The 15,271-nt window shown below is 44.0% G+C and overlaps 1 protein-coding gene across 1 annotated transcript; it reads left to right on the forward strand.

Moving 5' to 3' along the window:
• The first annotated feature begins 11,918 nt into the window (after positions 1 to 11,918).
• KCNG1 (potassium voltage-gated channel modifier subfamily G member 1) lies at positions 11,919 to 13,992 on the forward strand. Its single transcript, XM_065414932.1, has 2 exons — positions 11,919 to 12,680; positions 13,222 to 13,992. The coding sequence occupies exons 1-2, from the start codon at positions 11,919 to 11,921 to the stop codon at positions 13,990 to 13,992; spliced, it is 1,533 nt and encodes a 510-aa protein (XP_065271004.1).
• The last annotated feature ends 1,279 nt before the right edge of the window (positions 13,993 to 15,271 follow it).

Raw genomic sequence — 15,271 nt, forward strand, 5'->3', positions numbered from 1 at the left:
CTTTCTGCCTTTCATGTTGCTTTCCATGGACCATGATGCATTCTCAGTGGGTTTCTCTTTGACCTGCTTCCTGCATTCCTTTAGCTTGAGCCTGTGTATCTTTCCCTGCACAGTTCAGTTACCTTTGCTATGGGAGGCATTTCTTTAAGATTAGATCTGTTTCTCTCAATCTTTCCTTTAAGCCAGAATCATGAGTCCCACAAATGATTCTGTCTCTAATAAGGAAGTATTTTATGTCTCCAAAGTTACATGTGAACGCCAGAGTTCTCAGCTCTGCAAACTAAGTCTCCATTCCCTCTTTTGCTTGTTGATTTCAGGCAAAAAAACAGTATCTCTCTACGGTGTCATTCTGTCTGGGACCAGTGCTCATCAAACACCTTGATTAGTTGTTCTAGTGCTTCACATTATTCCTGGCACCAGTGTCTCACTCACCTCTCTTCCTTTTTTCCCAGTGTGACCGTAAAAAAGCTTTACCTTCATTTCATTATCTTTATCCTCCACGGTCAGCTCCGTATACAGACTCAGTTCTTGCTTCCAGGCTTGTGCAAGGTTTTTTGTTTGAAAATCCAGCATTCTCAGTGGTCTGAGTCCCTCCATGCTGCCTGTTTGCTCTGTTTCTAGGTGCTGCTTCATTTCTCTGTTAATCCCACTTTCTTCCTTGCTGTGAGTTTCACTAGACTGATTGCTGCCACCACGTTTCATGTGCCGCATGCTGGGTAACATGAAAGGACTTAATGCTTCTAAGGGTATGTCTACAATGCCCATGTTACAGCGCGGCTGTGGTGACATGGGCAGTATTGTCACGCTTTATCGCCGGGGGAGAGCTATCCCGGCGATAAAAAAAACCACCTTGAACGAGGGGTGGTAGCTTTATCGCTGGGAGCATGGCTCCCGGCAATAAAGCACTGTCTATCCTGGCACTTTTCAACGCTATAACTTTTGTCACTCAGCGGAACCATAGGCACCAACTTCCCCGCTTTCCTGTGGGTGCTCGACCCCGCCTCTGCCCCCGGCCCTGCCCCCACTCCACCCCTTCCATGAGGCCCCTGCCCCGCCTCTTCCCACCCCTGCCCCGCCCCCATTCCAACCCCTTCCCCAAAATCCCCACCCCAACTCCGCTCCCTCCCTGCCTCCATTCCAACTCCTTCCCCAAATCCCCGCCCTGTCCCCACCTCCTCCCCTGAGTGTGCCATGTTCCTGCTCCTCCCTCTCCCTCCCAGAGTTTGCTAACTCCACCAAACAGCTGTTTGGCTGTGGCTGGGTGGGAAGCGCTGGGAGGTAGGCGGAGAAGCGGGGATGTGGCACGCTCAGGGAAGGAGGAGGAGGAGGAGGAGGTGGGGCGGCGGGTGAGGGGAGCTTGGCTGCCAGTGGGTGTAGAGCACCCACTAATTTTTCCCCATGGATGCTCCAGCCCCAGAGCACCCACGGAGTCGGCACCTGTGCCCTGAATGACTAAAGTTTTAGCGCTGAAAGTGGCAGTGTAGACGCAGCCTAAAACTAAATTTCCTCTTTATTTAGGGAACTAAGATGCTGCAACTGCAGCTAGCATTCCAGCCACGTGCACACAGACTGGCTTCCTGGTGCCTCCTCCAAATTCTTCCCTCCTGTAATCTGTGCTCCTGCCTCCAAGTTCCATGCAGGTTTCTACACAGAGCATTAAAAAAATCATAATGTGGATTATACTGGGCTAGATGGACCTTTGGTCTGACCCAGTATAGCTGTTCTTATGTTCTTATGTACTGAATTCTCCCCCTGTATCATGCTATTATGTCTCTTCCTAAAGGGATAGCTGCAGTTTGTTTACTTTCACATCATAATTAATAATACTTTTAATTACCTAGCATATTTCACCCAAGGAATTCCAAACACTTTACAAACATCAGTGTGGTCAGTAGGAACCTCCATTTTATCAATGGATAAACTGGGAGACAGGGAAGTTGAGACTTCCTAAAAGTCACATTGTTAAGTGACTTGCAAAGTCAGATATAGAATCCAAGATTCCTGGCTCTCCGGCCTCTGCACAGCTGCTGGTTAATAAATGTTGAGTAAGAGGTTAAGTATATCTATATTGCTGTGTCCACAGACTTCTGAACTTCAGTACCACTCCACTTTAGTTTAAAAAAGGAGATATTTTAAAACAATTGTAACTGAGATTTTTTTAATATTAATATTTATCTGTATTAGAGTAGCAACTAGAGGCCTCACCAGAGATCACAGCCCCACTGTGTTTGGCACAGTACATAATACTCATAGTAAGAGATGGTCCCTGCCCTAGGCAGCTTACATTTTAAGGCCCCAGTCCTGCAAGTAGTTCCACATGGGTCCAAGGGTATGCCTGCATGGGTCTCTTCATAGGATTGAGGCCTAAACAGACAAGAAAAACAGATGGTGGACAAAAAGAAGCAGTATTATCTCCATTACAGATGGAAACTGAGGCACAGAGAGATTAAGTGTTTTGTCCAAACTCACACAGCAAGTCTGTGGCAGAGCTGGGGACTGACCCCAGATCCACTAACTCTTCAGTCCAGTTCCCTAACTACCTAACCAACATTTAACATAAAGACAGACTCCTTTAAAATCAAGATTAAATCCATACAAATGAATCTCTATATACGGTATAAGGATTCTTACCTACCTGCTAGACCATACATCTTTCGTGAGAAATATAGCAATGATGGTGAGTCATGTATTTTTCAAAACTTTAATAGCAGATCATTAGTTTTAATAGCATTATGTGACTTGCTATAGGAATAAAATTTATTAATATTTATTTAGTTTTTATTGGTTTATGTGGGTTTATATGATGTGGTTTATGTTTTTAATTGTCCTCTGTTCTGATTATTTTTAAATAACATTCAGGTGACTTGGCACAGAATGGGGGATGGAACCAAGGGTTTATTATCAATAGTATTGTTTGATACAATCAATGTGTCACCGGCTGTCTCCCGCAACTTCACAAAAATGTATCAATTTGAGGTTATCCTGTTAAGCAAACAGCAGTGCAGCGACACCATGCGGCCCAACGGTCCAACTGCAGGGCACAGTGCGAGCTTTTCCGTATCCAGAACCACGCAGACTAGGCTTTGCCGAAGAGACGATGAAATGTTGCCGTCAGTTTAGCACCGAAAGCCTGAGGCCTTTGAGGTTTCAGCTGAGTGGGACCTGGATTTTCCTTGGAGAACAGCCTGACAGTCCTCATCCCTGTAACAATCTACTTCTGGGCAGCCACCTGCCCTCCAGAAATAGTTTGGTGCAGAAGGTGCAAAGTATCTCATGTATGTAGCGAACAAACTGCTTCTGTGGAAAGATATGCTCAGCTCCTCCCTTCACTCCCAGTCAGGTCAGATCCTCAGAGGCATGTGGGCAAGGTAAAAACTGAAAGTCTCTGTAAAAAAATATCTGCAAAATACACATTCTCAGAAGGTAGGTTGGCCAATTTCTCTGCAGTTTTAACATGATGATGAGGTGTGTGCAAGTGTGCTGCACATGGACTATGTACGGGCTTGTGTGTGCACAGAGAACATGCGTGTTGTATGCACGTATTTCCAATCAGCATACACACGTTTATTTAGAATGGGCCAAAACTTGGCTTCATAGTTGTGTGTAAAATACCTACCACAACGCTGGTGTACTATACAAATAAATAATACACGGAGTGTGTGCATCCCTCCTGGGTGTTTACAATGGGCATAGGCGTATTTTTGTGCAATATAGGTATGCGTGCAGGTAAGCAATGTGTGTTTGTGTGCCCGGTGGATGCACTGTTGGGTGGATGCCTGTGTCTAGTGTGTGCACTATGGGTGGATGCCAGTGCCTGCTGCCCATGTGGGCCTATATTGCCTATGTCCACGTTGAACCTGAGCTGGATTCAGGTAGGCTTGTCCTAGTCAATTCATGTTCACAGGGGTGTGTGTGTGTGCACTGCATGTTGCGCGAGTGGGGGTGTGCAAGCCTGCAGAGTGTGCGGCGGCCTGTTGCATGTGCGGGGTGTGCACGTGCCGCTCGCCCGTGCGCGGGGCTAGTGTCTGCGGTAGGTTGCATGTGCCGGGTGCGCGCCTGTCGCTTGCGGGTGTTGCCGGCTGCCCGACTCTCCGGAGCGTTCCGGTGGCTCCCTGGAGGCCCTGGGTGCTGCGGCAGCCGCCGGTTGCGAGCCACGGTTACCATGACTCTGTCCCTCTCCGTCAAAGGGACTGGAGCAGGGAGCGTCCTGTGGGCGCAGCCCCAGCCCCGCCGCCTGCGCTCTGGGCGCGGTGCCTCTGCCCTGCTCAGTGCAGCTCAGGCTCCCTCCCCAGCCGCCGCGCTCGCGGCTCCTCCACGCCCGCCCAGCTCCTCGGGGGAAGGACCCAGCCAGCCGGAGCCGCCACCGCACAGTAAGAGCGTCCCGGTTCCCCTGCCCAGCCCGGCGCCCCTCTCCCGCTCCGCTGCGCTCCGCTCCCCGGCTCCCTGCCCAGCCGCGTCCGGGAACTTCCCGGGCAAGTTTCTAGCGAACTTTCCTCCCTGGCGAGGAGCAGCCGGGGCTGGAGCCCTGCCTGGAGGCGCCCGGGCTGCGGCTCCTTGGAGGAGCATTGAGTGCGAGTCCCCCCTCCCCGGGTCGCTCCCTTTCAGGCCGTTTGTCAGTGGGGACAAAAAGAGATCCGAGGGCACCCAGCTGCTTTTTCTGCTCACTCCAGTGCCCGGGTTACCAACACTCGTGGGCCAAGAGCCACCCGCCCGGCCGGAAAGCTCCGGGAGCTGCCCCGTGGCTGTAGGCTTTGATTGTTTCCCCGGAAGGATGCGGATTCGGGTGATGATTTCAGACTCGTACACATCACGTTCAAGCAACAGGTTTTAGCCCACAGCAGGGATTGAACGGAAGGAATCCTGCCCCTTCGCCCGGCCTCCGTTCCCTACCCTGGAACTAAAATAATGGTCCTTTAGCTCATTAAAGTGGCTTATCCAGGTAGCGAAAGTGCCGGGCGCTCCTGAACTTTCCGCTGCTCTCCAGCCTATTTTCTGTTTCCTTCCCTCCTGTCTGAGTGCCTCGCCGACAGCTGCCTCGGCTAATCCATCAGCTAGACATGGCTTTCTATTTACATCCGCTTCCATTCTTTGTGTCCTTCTCCGTGTCCCGTTCCCTCTCTCTGCGCTGTCTGTTTGTGCAGTGCGATTCGCTGACTTTCAGAGTCGTGTGCCCGTTGTCTGGGCTCTGGTTGTCCTTTATCCAATTCATTTTAATTATTTTAAGTTTTCTGTTTCATCCTGCTCATGTAATGACTTTGTTTTGTGTTTACTGTCTTAAAAGCTATTCTTCACAAGTAGTGTGCTGCAGTCTTATTTATCAATCGGAAAGGATTATACTGGGGGGAAAGCTACTATATGTACTATTAGTAAACAGTGTTCACTTTTAATTTCAATGGCAAAAGGTGTACTAAACGTTTATATATATAAACACACTACAAATCTCAAAAACAACAAGGCACTTTAAAGACTAACAGATTTATTTGGGCATAAGCTTTCATGGGTAAAAAACCTCACTTCTTCAGATGCACAAATCTACATTTACTTGTTAAAATGTGCTTAAAATTTACTATAATTTCTATTGAATGTATCTCATTTAAAATTGCTTACAATGAAAAATCTATTTGGAAGTAAGAGAGCAAGTTATCAGTTATAATCCCAGGAAGATAGGGATTCTTTTTTGGCAAAGTTGCTTCTCTTTTGATTGTTTATCGACAGAAGCATTAGTCTCAATAACATGCTCAAATAAAAGGAAAGTCAGCATTTAGTCTGTGGGTTGGCATAACATAACATGCCCTTGCCTTAAGTATAACTGCTTACCAAATCAAACAGAGCAGCAGATATGTGCTTCTCATTTATTTTCATAGGATATATTTATTAATATGATTATAATGTCATACACTAACTTTTACAAGTCTTGTTTTGATGAGAAGTAATAACAATTAGTCTAGTGGGGGAAACATATGCTTGGGGAACTTCCTTAGGTTGCAATGTTTAGGCTGTGTTTGTAAGTAGAGTAGAAGTTTGAGTACCCTGTCACTACATGAGTAGTTGTGTCAGTGCAGTCTGGAGTATTTCAGCATGGTCCCCTCAGACAGGTGTTATAGTGTGAGCACCATATGGTGGATAGATGAGCTTCAGGTACTGGAGAATAACAAGATGGGATTTGTAATACAGCCTGAGAAGCATGTGGAACTTTTTTTTCCATTTGGAAAAGTATAACACAGGAATAATTTTTAAATGGCAGGAAAACTTATGGCAGAGCCTTTTTTGGAGAGGTAATTATATAAGTAGTCGCACTGCATTGGAACATGTTTTACCAGAGGAAATGGTAAACAGCAGCAAATGTAAGAAGTACTAGGAACCAGACTTGGGACAGAAGTCTGGGGAACTATTCAGATACTTTATAGGCTTTATGGGGACCTATGTCCCCCTAGCGCTGTTGTTATTATCCAGGCACAACTTTGACTTGTCTCTGCAACAGAACAGTAGCAAGGCTTCTTGCAGGATTTCTGATTACATCAGAGATGCACTGCAGAAATCAAAATGCTGCAGAGGACATTCAGAAAAAATTGGAACTGGAGTTTTAACAAGTAACTAGTTGTTTCTGTTTGCTTTAGAAGGACATCCTTAATAATCCCTTCCCCCTAATTTAATTAGTCTGACAGCCTCCCTCAATTGTGGGGATAATCAGAGCAATCAAATGGATTTCTAACTTGGTTTACTCACTGAACATAATAGATAAGAACACACAAACTGAGCATGAGATATTTCTGAAGAGGTTGTGTCTGTCTCTGTCTGTTTCTCTCTCTCTCTCTCTCTCTCTCACACACACACACACACACACACACACACACACATTTGCAACCTAAAGAAGTTAACCAAGGATATTTCCCCCTCCACACACACTAAAATACTTCTTATTATGTATTACTTGTATAACAGTAGCATGTAGAGGTCACAAACAAGATCACAGCTTTCATTGTGCTAGGCACTGTACAAACACAGTGAGAGACAACCTCTGCCCCAGTGAGCTTGCAAGCTAAATAGACATGACAGAAAAGGGTGAGAGGGAAGAGATCCAGAGAGACAAGTGACTTGCCCAGGGTCACACAAAAGGCCAGCAGCACAGCCAGGAACAGGACCCACATTTCCCAAGTCCCAGTCCACTCAGAGCAGAGTTGTCTCAAAGGCAATGAAAGGAGCCAGTGGATTTTTATCACTGTGCATTACCCAGAACTGTTTCCATAGAGCAGGCTAATGCAAACGCATCCGTTTAGAGCTTGACCTTTCTCAGCACCCAGAATAATTACTGATATGGACTGACTAGTTTGTCTAATGGGTTAATGTTCAGATGCAGCGTCTGACTTAAAACATCTCTTAATTGAAATTGATGTTTTATGGTGCTTTTGTGAAACTGGTACCAGGCTGATTTGCTATCATGGTAGTGTTGCTTGGTTCTTGGTCTGTTGTGTGTCATAAAAATATGGTTGTAGCTTATTGCTTTTATACACTCTTTGGGTTGGGCTGAAATGGGATAAGTTCATTCTTGGTATAAATCCATTGCAGCCCAAGGATGAACTTGGTCCTTATCCAGCTTTGCTGCAGCTTCCTTGTAACCACAGAACATTTTTATTTTTCAAACTAACAACATGTTCTTTGAGAAGGGCATAGAAGTCAAGTTGCTGAATGGAAACTTTACACAAGTACAAGGGCTGAATTTACCTATCTTTTAAGCAAAAGCACAGTCCTAATACTGGCTTATAGTTCCTTGAGAGGTGAATAGAATTTGCTCATTGCTGATGCTGATGAGTTTTTCAGCAACAGAAACCTGCAGTTGGTCATCTTTCTCCTGACCATCTTGGTCTTCTGGCAATCCTATCACCATAGTATAGGAGTGCCTCCCCAGGAATAATACAGACAGCACAGTCTAACACTGCACTGTTTCATTTTCCTTCCTGCTTCACCCACTCAGGGACTGTGGGCTTGTATATTAGCTTTGATTTTCTTCTACTCTCTCGCCTCATTTTCCTCCCTTTTTTCACCCTTCTTTGCCATGTTCTGCCACATTTCCAGGAATACCAAGTTGAAGGAGTGAGTTTTAAACCTCATTTTGAAGGTTATGGAATATGTGGCCATTCTGGTCTTCCCCAGTAAGGAGTGCCAGAGACTTGGCCCTGTTGCCAAAATGTCCTGTCTTCTGCTTTCACAAGCTCCATCCTGGATGTTGACAGTTTCACATTTCCTGAGGAAAGCAGCTGTGGAGGGTTGTGTTGTCACAGCACTCTCTGGGGTACCTTGGGACAATCCCCTGTAAGGCCATAAAGCTTAGCTCGGAGAGCTTTGAGTTTGGCCCAGTATTCCACAGGAAACCAGAGTAGTGAGTGGAACGGGGGGTGGGGGGGGAATGGATGGGACAACGTGCTCCTGGCGAATTTGGTGTTGCTGAAGAGAAAGCTACTGTGTTCTGGACTAATTGAAGCATTGTTGATGTTGGAGTATTCCTACCTAGATCCAATGAGTGGTAATAGCCTAGTGTGGAGGGTAGGGTGCAGTTTTCTGGCTAGTCCTAAATAAAATAATTGTTGTGGCCCATCACTCTCCATGAGTCCAGCAGCATTAAGAAGACCTGGAGGACCCTTACGCTATGGACCAGTTTGGCTATCTTGGGGTAGACGCCTTCCGTGGAGGGTAAAGTGATAGCTAGCTGTCCAAAGGGAAACACTAGCTAGCTGTTCAAAGTGTTTCCCGCCTTCCAAATGTTACCACCTGTGGCTTGCTGTGTTCAGCTTCAGCCAGACATAGGGATGGTTGGGAGGTTGTGCTTTTTGCATGGGAGGTAAAGGAATACAGAGATGGATATCTACCGGACACCCACCATTGTAGCATCTAGTTGTACTGTCTAGGCTTCTCAACCACTCGTTACAGAAAAAGGGTAGCCAATGGCCACGTTTTATAGCCCCAGTCAGTGGGTTACATCAGGGATTAATTTGGCCTGTCGTCTTGCACACATACAGAGACAGAGGTGGGAAGGCAATGAAAGAACGCATTTTTATGGCTTAATGATTTCACAGTTGGTGCCTGTGGGTTACAGTGTAAGCCTGATATACACATAACATTTACATTTTTTCTCCCATTTCCTCATGTTGTATCAGTGGATGTACTGGGAGATCAAACCAATTACAGAGATGAGCTGCCTCCTCATTTTTTTTCTGGCTGCAATTCAGGGCATAAGCTGTTATTAACCCACATCATCTGATATATCAGAAGGGAAAATGGTTAATTTAACTCCTCTATTGGTTATTCACAGTTTCCAGGAACTGTAAACGTATCAGCATTCACTTTGACCCAACCCCACAATAGACACAGTCAAGTTGGTAAGAATAAAACATTTTTTTGCAACAGAACACCGGGGAACACTGAAGGAGGGGGTGTGGGTATCAGTTCAGCATCTTACAGGGTCTCCCACATCTCAGCTGAGGCTATAGCCTGAATTCCCCAGGGCATCATTGTCACAGAGAACAACATCTCAGGAGTACTTTACGAGAAGACTAGCTGTAAAGTCAATGGGAATGCTTTATATGGTAGGACTATATCTGAGGGTAAGTGCAAGTTTGGTTGTTAGTAAAAGCACTTCTCTGAGAACTAGAAGCTAACACCAACCTACCCTTGGAGCCAATCTATGAAAAATTGCCTCTAAATTTGCTCTGTTCTTTGCAGGTGCAAACTTTTGAGGCACAGCTATCATTCTATACAGGATTTATTAGCTTATCTGAACTCTGTAGCTTTAATGGCAGAGAACCATCACTTGTCATAAAACTTCACTAATAATCTCACTATTGACTGGAATTTCCCGGAGCATGTCTTTTTACATAGGATTACATTTTGTGTTCTGCAGAAAATATGACATGTGAATCAATAGCCCATTACTCTGTCTTTATTCAGGCAAGACACTTACTGAAATCCATTAGAACCTTGCCTAAGGACCAGTGGATTTGGCCCTTTGTTTGCTCTCCACGTTTCAGATCCAAAGATTTTTTAGAATTGCATTTCTCTTGCCTTGGGCATTGCCATACGTGTATGTTCCTGGCCAAGACAGAACAACGTAGAGCTCAGTTTTGTGAGTGAGAGTTTGTGTAATAAGGCAGGGAAAGTTGAACGTATAGGAGTTTTTGGCACCTTTCCTGTCAGTTGTGTTCATGGAGCATGGAGGAGCAGCAGTGGAGATCCTGCTCCATGATACAAACAAGACGACAAAGCCCTCTTTGCTTACCTCAGGCCAGGAAAGAGTGCTGTGGCTCTATCAGGAGTTGAATTAAGTTTTAGCTATACTTGTGTGTTCTACAAAGGTTTTCCTTACCCAGGATCCTCCATCTTCTCTTTAAGGGGAGGTGATTGTTGAATTCCTTTTATACTGAGAGGTGTCAGAGGCATGAAGGTATCACTCCACCAAGAACACAAGTCCATCTGCCCTGAGGAAACAGGAAAAGGTTAGCTCCAGAAGGGGGATTAAACTTCAGCGTAGAGAATAGTTGAGATAATGGTAACATTAAAGTCTGCCATGTACAGAGAATTTGGACATGCATGAGCAGCCCATCATGCTGAGATTGAAATGCAGCTGTTCTGCGGCTTGATACTTGTTGTGCTTCTGGCTAGAAGTATGCAAGCTTTTAAAATAAATGGCTTCATTCATAATCTTTAACACCAGAGAAGAGTAGTTCTGTGTCTAATGGAGCCTACTGTAGCTGCTGCCCCCCGCCCCGCCCATTAAAGGAGAGAGAGTAAGTGTCGCAAACACATGCAGCAAAAATATATTGTTGTGTAAGGCAGGAGAATGGAATATTTACTGCCCCTCTGTGAGCCTGTGACTAGCAAGTGTGATTACTATTTATTTATTGCACTCAATTGTTATTCAGTGAAAACACTTCCCCCCCCCCAAATTAAATAGCTACTCATGTTAAATGTGGCTGAATATACAGATAAGAAATCAAGAGCCAGCGTGGCATATTCCTCTCCTATGCTACAGCCACCTTCTAAAATAATTCAAGTGAATGTTGCAGTGCAGCAAGTTAGGCAGAGAGAAAGAGAGAGAGAGAGAGAGTGAGTTTAGCAGTTTCAGGGCCAAATTTTTATATTGGTATGAACTCAGGATAACTCCATTCCTTGTGTAAAGTCACTCCAAATTTACACCAGTGTAACTGAGAGCAGAATTTGCTCCTTCATATTTTCAGAACCATATCATAAGAACCTTTTGGAGACTCTTAGAATGACAGAGAAAGGTACCTTTGCTCCAACTATATTAAATATATTAGCAGTACAGTGAGAGCAGTGTCAAAATTATTGAATCCAAAGAATAGTGTATGATTTGTGTGAAATTCATATAAAGTTATTAAACTATCTTCTCTGAATAAGGCTCCAGAGAGCAAGCTGTCATGCTATTTATATGTCCAGTTACACAACATATGAACATTATATTTGAATAGCAGTGCAAATGTTTTGTCAACATTGTTTTCATTTGACTTCCTTGAAAGTAATCTAAGACTGCCTGAACAGACTATGATGAACTTCACTAAATATCCTTATCAACTTCGGATTCTTTTGTATATACTTAATTGTTACTAAAGTATTTAAGAAGATTTTTACCTATGGTAAACAAACAGGAATGCCTTCTTCCAATTCCTTTTCTGCACCACACATTTGAACTCTTTGTGACTGTGCAATAACTTCTTTTTTACAGTTGCATTCTGCTAAATATACAGAGCCACTTGCAAGCTTTCCCTGTGATTTCTTTAGCAGCCCTATAGATAGTCAAGTTTCAGATCCAGAGGGCAAACATTTACACTAACACCAAACATCTGTATTTTCTTTGTTCCAGAGTACTCTTGCCGGAGTGTCTAAGGGATGTGAAGTTAGCTTCCAAGATGACTCTTTTAACAGGAGAAAATTCTGATTATGACTATAGCGCCCTGAGCTGTGCTTCAGATACCTCCTTCAACCACACGTTCTTTCCAGAAACAGAAACCCTCAAGGGAGTCTTTTACCAAAGAGCCAAGCTAATTCACCCTGAAGAGGATCTCTTTAAAAGCATTCACCCTGAGGACCGGAAGCATCATATCATCATAAATGTAGGGGGCATTAAATACTTGCTGCCCTGGACCACACTTGATGAGTTTCCCCTGACGCGCTTGGGCCAATTGAAATTTTGTAATAATTTTGACGAAATTCTAAACATTTGCGATGATTACGATGTGACGTGCAATGAATTCTTTTTCGACCGCAACCCAGGGGCGTTTAGGACAATCCTGACATTTTTGCGGGTTGGGAAGCTTCGGCTCATGCGAGAGATGTGCGCTCTTTCTTTCCAAGAGGAGCTGCTCTACTGGGGCATTGAGGAGGACAGTCTGGAATGGTGCTGCAAGAGGAGGTATCTGCAAAAAATGGAGGAGTTTACAGAAATGAACGAAAGCGAAGACGATGACCTCATAGAGAATGAAAACCCAGGCGAAACAGTGGAGGAGACAAGAGCCAGCTTGTGCATGAAAAAGTTACAAGACATGGTGGAGAGGCCTCAGTCTGGGCTTCCTGGGAAAGTATTTGCATGTTTGTCTGTATTGTTTGTGACCATTACTGCAGTGAACCTATCCATCAGCACCATGCCCGACTTAAGAGAGGAGGAGGAGAGAGTAAGTTGACTTTCAGGATGGTAAAACATCATTGCCTGGAAAAAGTAAAGCAAATACAGGGCCTAATCCTGCTCCCCATTGAAGCAAGTGGGAGTTTTGTAGTTGTCTTCAGGGCGAGCAGGATAAGGCCTGTAGATAAAGATACTGAAAGTTGTAAATGACACTTTTCTCTGAGAAAAACATTTTGTAAATATGCATTATTCTGGACAGCCATATCATGAATTTTTGAAGCTTTGTTTGTGCTACTTAAGAACACCGTAACTACTAATAGAAACTAGGGAAGTTGGAGCCAGACCTCACTGCCTCTGAAGTCAATGGGAGTTTTGCCATTGACTTCAGTGGAAGAAGTATTGGGCGTCTGGTAAGTTTTGTATTTAGCTTGTAATTCAGCAGATTTGCCAAACTGGTTACCCCTTAATATAGCTTCAATTCATTTAATATTATGGTTTAAAAGACCAAAAAAATAATCATTCCTGTCACTTTACCAACTAAAACAGTGACTGTTCATTTACTGAGTATAAACTCCTTCTCTTTCTTCTAGGGTGAATGCTCCCAGATGTGCTACAATATTTTCATCGTGGAGTCTGTCTGTGTGGCATGGTTTTCCTTGGAATTCCTGTTGAGATTCATTCAGGCAAAGAACAAGTTTGTATTTCTGAGGAGACCATTAACCCTGATTGACATTATTGCCATTCTGCCCTATTATATCACTTTACTAGTAGATACCACTTCGGTGGGCTTTAAAAAGCCAACCTCTGGCAACATCTATCTGGACAAAGTAGGTCTGGTGCTCCGCATACTCCGTGCCTTGAGGATTCTATATGTCATGCGGCTGGCCAGGCACTCCCTCGGCCTGCAGACTTTAGGACTCACCGCTCGCAGGTGTACCCGGGAGTTTGGACTCTTGCTGCTCTTCCTCTGCGTAGCCATTGCGCTTTTTGCGCCGCTCTTGTATGTCATTGAGAATGAGATGGCGGACTCACAGGAGTTTACCAGCATCCCTGCGTGCTACTGGTGGGCAGTAATCACCATGACAACAGTAGGCTATGGCGACATGGTTCCCAGAAGCATTCCAGGTCAGGTGGTGGCTTTAAGCAGCATTCTGAGTGGCATTCTCCTCATGGCATTTCCAGTCACCTCCATCTTCCACACGTTTTCACGCTCCTACATTGAGCTGAAGCAAGAGCAGGAAAGAATCATGTTCAGGAAAGCACAATTCTTATTAAAAACTAAGTCTCAGCTAAGTAATGCATCACAAAGGAGTGACATTTTATTTCCCAGTATCTCTTCTGAGACTAGGGACAACGACTGAAATTTAAGTTGCCATAACTATCTGATATTGGGCAAAGTTATGCAGTCAGATATCCCATCTTACCATTTGCTTTGGAAGCATTTAAAGAAATCTTTATACAAATAGCAAGAAAGGGGGTTTTAGCCATCAAGCTGATGTGGTTTTAAAAGCCTATTATTAAAGGCTTTTTTTTTCTTTTCATCAAAATGTACAGTTAAGACAGTTTTTCCCCATGAGCTCATGCAGTGGGATATTAGGAATTTGAGTTCTCTGACTGAAATGAGAACAATGTAAAATTACATACTTGACACAGGCTGTGTTGTATTTGTAATATAAAGTGATGTACCATTTTCCAACCAAGTCATTATGTAGGTATTAATTTTGATCATTAAATAAGTTCTTCTTTCTTTTCTTCATGTATATAAATACTATCAAGATAACAAGTTCAAGTCTAAATTCATCCCTGGTGTACCTCCATTGACTGTAGTAGAATTAACCAAGTATGTAAATTACCCATTGTGCCCTTAGAGAGGATTAAACAAGGTGTGTGTCATTTAGGGCAGACAAACATAGTATTTTCCTTGTGAGCCTTTCCTGAAAATAAAGAACAATGAAGAGGAGCTATTGGTTTTTGGGTGCTTTGGGACAGGCATGTGCTGAAGATGTAAATACTTTTAGCTCAGCAGCTTCTAAACTTAAATGGGCTTATACTGTAGCTCTGATATAGTTCCACAAAATATTCCCAGTGATGGGTAGGAGGGTCTTGAGTTTTATGACATCTAGTACAGACGACAAGGAGATAGCTAGCTGCAAATTACACCGCATGTGCATGATAACATCATAATAATGATGTCTGTTTCAATGTTATCCCTTTACACCAGATAGAAAACAGAAATGAAAAAGACTCTGTTTCTAGATGAAGCTGCAGCATTACTAATCAGGTTGATGCTGTGCCTTGACTGTATGGCATCTGGCTTCTTTAAAAAAAAGCAAAGAGTATTACAAGTTGCTAGTGATGTAAAAAAGGAAATAATATCAATTGAGTCATGGGAGACTAAGTCAGTCTCCCATGACTCAAGACTATAAGGTGTAAAGCTTTCAGCTAATTAGCTCTTCCTTCACTGATACAGTAGGCATCATAGCACTGAAGAAAAATTATCTTGGGAAACTTAAAGGCAACTAAAGAAGTTTAATCCTGCATCTTTCACTTTACTAGTCCTTAAACAAGTTGATCTGATCTGGCTCCCCCAGAAGTCAATGGCAAACCTCCCATTCATTTCAATCAGAGCAGGTTTGGGCT

The sequence above is a fragment of the Emys orbicularis genome, chromosome 12 (assembly GCF_028017835.1).
Source record: "Emys orbicularis isolate rEmyOrb1 chromosome 12, rEmyOrb1.hap1, whole genome shotgun sequence".
In the NCBI taxonomy this organism is placed as follows: domain Eukaryota; kingdom Metazoa; phylum Chordata; order Testudines; family Emydidae; genus Emys; species Emys orbicularis.

Excerpts from the sequence above, each read along its gene's own strand:
- KCNG1 (XM_065414932.1), top strand. The coding sequence starts at position 11,919 with ATGACTCTTTTAACAGGAGAAAATTCTGATTATGACTATAGCGCCCTG. Across the intron at positions 12,681-13,221 it reads TAAGAGAGGAGGAGGAGAGA|GGTGAATGCTCCCAGATGTG; the intron begins GTAAGTTGACTT and ends TCTTTCTTCTAG.